The sequence below is a fragment of the Sesamum indicum genome, linkage group LG16 (genome assembly GCF_000512975.1).
Source record: "Sesamum indicum cultivar Zhongzhi No. 13 linkage group LG16, S_indicum_v1.0, whole genome shotgun sequence".
In the NCBI taxonomy this organism is placed as follows: domain Eukaryota; kingdom Viridiplantae; phylum Streptophyta; class Magnoliopsida; order Lamiales; family Pedaliaceae; genus Sesamum; species Sesamum indicum.
Window position 1 is genome coordinate 2,594,039 of NC_026160.1, and position 6,433 is coordinate 2,600,471.

Consider the following 6,433-nt stretch of genomic DNA (forward strand, 5'->3'; position numbering starts at 1 on the left):
ATTACAATGAAATATATACTACACATTGATACTACCGCACAATGTTGTTGTATCTTCATCATACTACACTTGACATAGTATTACGACACCTGCATGGCGGTGCAATGAATTAATATATATACATAAAAACATCGTTGCACGAGATATATATATGTATCATTCAGGTCAGGAAAAGTACAGCAATTAGTCCTCTAGCAGCATCTAATATCAAAAGAATGATGAGTACACCACAAACAAAAGTAGAAATCTATCTGCCTTAATGAATTGAAATCCTCTCAGTGTGCTACAATGTGAAATGTACTAAGCAAGATATCCATTAAGCTCCATTCACTCCATTGGCCTCTTGTGGGTGTTTATCAGACGTCGACTGCCGTCTTCCCTTGAGCACAACATACCATGTATATGCTTCTAACAGAAGAGCAATGGCTCCAAGGAATATGAGCACACCAGCATATGCTCTTTTCCATTTCTTTTCAGGATCCAATTTGTCCAATCCTTCAAAGATGTTGACTATGCTGAGGACGATCACGGTGTATCCTATACTGTGGTGGTACATGTTCCAGTAGGATCTGTATTTATGGTCCGGCTTTGGCCTCAAAAACAAGGCAAATACCTGAATTTGTTATGTCTCAGCATTAGCAAATAAACATGTGAGTCATGAAAAATCATGCAATAAATCTATCTGTATCTATATCAAGACCAATAACTATCTACCTGAATTGTTGCGAGGATAAACAGGGTGATACCGATATTCCTATGAGCCGTTCCCTGAACTCCAGGCGAATCATGGCCGAGTTTGAGGCCTAGGCCCCAGCCAACCACGCCCATAATATAGGCTGAAGATTGGCACGTAATGTGAAGGTAAAACCACGCTGGATTTGCCACCTTGAACACCTTTAGATACCTTGCTGCCATTGCACCAATAGGCATCATAATCCCCCAACTCACTACATTCAGCACTCCATGAACCTAAAACAAGAGAACAAGATTCAATTTCCACCAACTACCTGATCATAATAAGCAATCAAGAAGTGATAATCGATCGAACGTATAACTAGAGTACTCACGTTTCTTATGCGACGTCTTGACTCTGAGGTGGCTGTGCCGACATTTGTAGTTAGCCCAGTAGAGAAATCAATTGTCCCAACAGATCTTACATGTTCTCCATCCATAGAATGCATCAAAGGGGTGTTCCCAAAAGTTGAACCGTGTTGCCAAACATGTATAAAACTGGTTCTCTCTCTCGGAAGTTCAATGGTCGCGTATATGATCATCTGGTTGTTGGTGAACTCAGCGGCAATACCTGGAACCCTGAAGCTCAAAGGGCCCTCTTCCAGCCGAGTGCCGTAGCTGGAAATCGGGGAGGTGTAAGCACGGAGAAGCCCGCTAGAGTTGCGGAAAGCAACCAAACTCTGTGCTCCGATCATGGCCCCTCCGCCCGGGTTGATGGACCAAGCAACCCAATTGGACGCCGTGATTCCTGTCTGCCTGTACGCTAAATCAACTGTGTGGCTGGATTGATGGTAGTTCCAGTGCAGAAAGGAGTTGAGAGCAGGAAGACTGTTGCACGCCTTGTAGATGTTGTTGTTGGAGAATCTGTAGTCTGAACAATTCTGAGCTCGAGATGAAGAAGCCGTGAGAAAGATGATCAAGAAAGATGCCAACAGGACGATATTCTTGGAGAACTTGTCCATTCTTTAACCTTGATGTATTTTCTTGATTTCGTTGAGAAGGTGGAGAGATCGACGAGTAAATAATATCTTGTGTTTGATCAACGATTCGAATGAAGATTATATATAGACCGCTAGAAAGCCGAGGTAGATAAGGGGCGGGAGAAGAAACATAGGCGTGTTCGGAGACATTTAAATCAACTTAGAAAAGGAAATATTTGATATTCTTAGATTGGTAAATTACATTATTAAATGATATTTTTTATTATTAAGTGTAATAAGATGAGCAGCGCGATGGTCTCTAATTAATTAAATTTAAAAATTTATTTAGGTTCAAAAAATATAACATAAGATTTATTAACAAAATAATTTCAATAAACGAAGTTCAGAAAGAAAGTCAATTCAAAAAGATAATGCAACACAATCCAAACTCTCAATCCAAGTCCCTCACCAATGCCATTTATTAGCAACCACTACATAAACTGTATCAAGAGGTAGCGAAAAGGAGGAAAAAAAAAAAAAAAAGGAAGTGAAAAGGAGGAAAAAAAAAAAAAAAAAAAGGGCTTGTATTAGATTGTAATGTATAAAATTGCACTTCGATTAATTAAAGTGTAGTCAATTTTATTTTTGTACCGTCAATTTTTTTATTATAAAAAATAAGCTACAAGACTACTCAACGTTTGGATCGTTTTGCACGACTCACTATTTTTTTTTTGTAGTTTTTTAAAGATATTTTTTTAGAAAAATAACACCAGAGTTGTTAACTGAATTAACGACTCAATTAGTTTTTTATTTTTCTTTTTATTTTTTCGCTTTATTTTATAATAATTAATATGACTAATTATTAATTATTAATTCAACAATTTCAACTATAAAAATAAATTAATAATTATCATTTTTAATTATAATATTATCATTATTTTATTTCATATATTTATAATTAAAAAATATTAATAAATAAAAATATTTTGAATATTTAAATAAATTTTAATAACTAAAAAATTCATAAAATTTACATGCAAATAACAGAAAAATGTCATCAAATAGTAGCTTCATTATTTGTTGTCTTCGACCCCTCCTTGGCACATTAGATTGACTGTGATCTTGGATAGGAACTTTTTTAACTTGCATATCTTTGTGTCCAGTCCATTTTATTAGGGAGGCGTGTAGTTTTGGTCGACCAAGACAAATAGAGACACGAAAAATACTGTTGTAAACTAACTAAAACTTTGAATATTTTAATACTCTTCCACCAGTAAAGATTGAAAATAATTATTATGTTATTCTGTAAGGCATTAATTAAGCCTATATGCAGCAGATTTTTTTCAAACATTAGAACAAGAGATTCCAAATTGACTCCATTTGTCACATGAATACTCCCGCATGACAATTTTGATGTGGGTGTTACACCCCTATCCTGATAACATTTTGTCATTACTGAAGCGGACCATTCAAACTAATTGATGTCATTACCACATGTTCTTCATATTTTCTAAACAAATGTTTGAACTACTTGTATGTATAATACGCACACGGTTGATTATTGTTTAACATTGCATTATTCTTTTCCATATTCTGACAAAAATAAAAGACAAAATGAGTAAAATAATTTTCACAATTGCAGTCACAAAGAGGTGGTAAGTCCCTTCCAAACATCATCGATGCATTCTGACTTGTTAGTTGTCACAATATCATACCACCATTCAACATCATAAGAAGCAATCCATTTTTCCTTTTCAATATGGTCTCAGTATATGAACACTTCTAGCTTTATACTTTTTATCTCATATAGTAGGAATAAATTTTCTGATTTGGTATTTAGAACCAGCTCTCTAGCAATGACCTTTTAACCGCATATTGTTATAACAATTATTAAAATTGGAAGACACGTGCCTCAAACTAAAATTGTGCATACCCCAAAGGATCAAAGTCGGGAATGTTGGCTACTGCTCCAATAAGATCAGGATAACGGTTAGAAATAGGGCACATGATGGACATCCCTCTTATAATATGTTTGTTCAATATTTGGAGAAATTATTTTCAAGATAAATATGGTTTTTCATCAACAATCACAAATGCAAGGATAGTATCTATTGATTTCCATCCATGCCAGTCGTAATCAACATTTTATGTTTGTATTTTGTGTATAAACGGGTTTCATCTTCACTGATGATTTTTTTATAAAATTGGAACAGGATAATTAGGTTTGCAGCCTGATGCAAATGCATTTAAAGGTTCACGATTACAGATTAATGCAATTTCAAATTGCACATCTGGGGTTGAACTCATTGATTACACACTAGCTGATGACATAAAACAGTATGCACGTGGTTTTGCATTGGTGCTGTTAAGTGGTGTGATGTGTCCTTACTCATCGAACAATATAGTGCCTCTAATATATCTTTCAAAAAATAGAGGATGCGGACACAACTCGAACATATGGTTTAGTTTTGTAGATGTGGAATTGGATGTGTTGGACTTGGGTGGCAAATGGACGGGTCGAGTAGATTTTTTGGTCTGGTCCAAATGGGTTGGGTTCAAAATGAATTTGAATTAATAAATTAAAAATGGATTGAATTTCAAATGGATCGGATTGGGTCAATGATATCCATTTATTTATATTTAATATTTAAAGAAATCAATATTTTAGATAATAATAAGATGACAATATTTTTAATACAACTGGGAATATAATACGGCTAAAGTTGTAATATTCATTGTTTATAAAAACTAATCATGTTACATTAAAGATTCATTTATTAATTATAAAATGAAACGCTCAAAGTGTATTATAAAATAGTACTTTTTTCGAAACAAATCATGTAAAGAATAATTGTATAATTAAATTCTTCATAATGATTTCTAGAAATAAATTGTGGATTTTCAATCACAATAATAATAGTACATGTTAGTTCATTATAAATTATTATTAGATACTAATATTTGATATGTTGATTGAAATTTGTAATATAATTGTATACTATCAATTAATTAAAAAAATAAAGAGCTCTAATTTGTCACATATGAATTGCAAGTTTTGACTATCTAATAAAATCCTTTACTTTTTTTGAATTTGTTTTTCATTAATTTAAAAAATGATATTACTAAATACATTTTGAAAAAATCATTTCAAATAAGAAATGTGAAAAGTTAGAAATGAAAAATTAGGTAGTAATATATAGAGTAATTAAATCAATAATAAATTTAAACAAATAAATAACGGGTTGGACATTTTAAGACCCATCAAAACCTATATAAGATCCATGGCACAAACTAATTTTATTAACTTAAATTAAAAAAAATTTAATATGTTTTCCTAAACTTATTTCTAATAAAAAATGTGAAAAAAATTAGAACACATGGAAGTAATTATATGTAGCCAACTTGATCAATAATAAGTTTAGTTAATTAAACCATGACGTTAGACCCATTCAAAATTCATTTCTGACTCATATAGGACTCATATAAAATCCATTAGAACCCGTAATCTATTTAAATTTAAATTATATTGGGTCCATATTAAAAAATATTAATACCAACCCAATCCAAAATTAAGTGGATTATATTAGAACCATGAATTTCCACCCATATTGCCACCCCTGGTTGGGCTACTATTTTTCTTTTTTTGAACATACAAAAAGATTTTATTATATCAAATCAAAAGTTTTGTACATCATGGGAAGTTATACATCTTTGATAGGTATACAACATGTCAAAATACAAAATATCGTGCAAAAAAGTTGGGCAGCTATCAAAGAGCTAATTGCCAAAAGGTTGGCTTGCTGCATGTTTTGCTAGCAAATCTGATGTCCTATTAACTTTTCGGTAGCCAAGAAACAATTGGCAATTTTGAAATCTATCTCATAGAACCTTGCAATTCCGCAATAGAGGAAGAAGAAGCTTGGGTGTTTGCTGTTCTTGCAAAACAAATGAATAAGCATTTGAGAATCTGTTTGTATGATTAAATTATCAAAACCTTTTTCTTGGGCAATTGCTAGTCTTTGTTGTTGAGCCCTGATGGGTAAAACCCACTTTGTGCACGAAATAACTAGCATATCCTTAATGAAGGGTAATTTAATTATTGTGCACGTTAGATCCGCGTCTCCCTAATAAGGTGGGTTGAACTAGCCTAGACCTAGACTCGAATCCTACTTGAAGACCCTAACACAAGAACCGTCTGATTGAGGATGAAGGCTAGCAGGATGACACCATGTGGCCCATACAGTGGTATCCACATGGACTCTATAAATACCCCAAGACGCCATATTTCGAGGTAATTGAATCATTGACTTTTCGACCTACTACTTCTAATCGCACATTTTTACCTCGATCACACTAATTTGAGCGTCGGAGAGTCGTTGTTGGGAACGCACTCGACGAGCTTCACGTTCTTGTTTCAATCTCAGGAACCCGATACTCGATTCTAGTGGAGTTAGCAATTGGCCGATAAGTCAACTCTTGAGGTCGCTATATTCGAGCCGGATAAAGTCCAAATTTTAAAAGTAGAATTTGTATTAATTCCTGTTGATAACGAAAAAGTTGTAATAAAACTACCATTGTGGTCTCTTAAGATGCCTCCTAATCATGAATAACCCAGATTTTGCAATATGCACCCATCATTGTTCAATTTGATCCAATATGATGCATGGTGGAGTGTTCCATGTAACATTAATTAAATTTTTATGTTTGAGGATGTTACTTGATAGAAAATTGATTATTGATTGTATTTGTCTCCAAATTTCAGAAATTTTAATGGTTTTATT

At 33.3% G+C, this 6,433-nt stretch overlaps 1 protein-coding gene across 1 annotated transcript; it reads right to left on the reverse strand.

The window, feature by feature from the left end:
- Positions 290-1,694, reverse strand: LOC105178687 (cytochrome b561 and DOMON domain-containing protein At5g47530-like). The gene is made up of 3 exons (XM_011102218.2): positions 1,068-1,694; positions 715-969; positions 290-613 (listed from the first exon to the last, which is right to left on the reverse strand). The coding sequence occupies exons 1-3, from the start codon at positions 1,692-1,694 to the stop codon at positions 317-319; spliced, it is 1,179 nt and encodes a 392-aa protein (XP_011100520.1). The 3' UTR covers positions 290-316.

Bases quoted from the DNA above. Each gene is read 5' to 3' on its own strand.
- LOC105178687 (XM_011102218.2), bottom strand. From the start codon at position 1,694: ATGGACAAGTTCTCCAAGAATATCGTCCTGTTGGCATCTTTCTTGATC. The intron at 970-1,067 runs GTGAGTACTCTA...CTCTTGTTTTAG, and splicing joins CAAGACGTCGCATAAGAAAC to GTTCATGGAGTGCTGAATGT. The intron at 614-714 runs GTAGATAGTTAT...TAACAAATTCAG, and splicing joins TTATCCTCGCAACAATTCAG to GTATTTGCCTTGTTTTTGAG.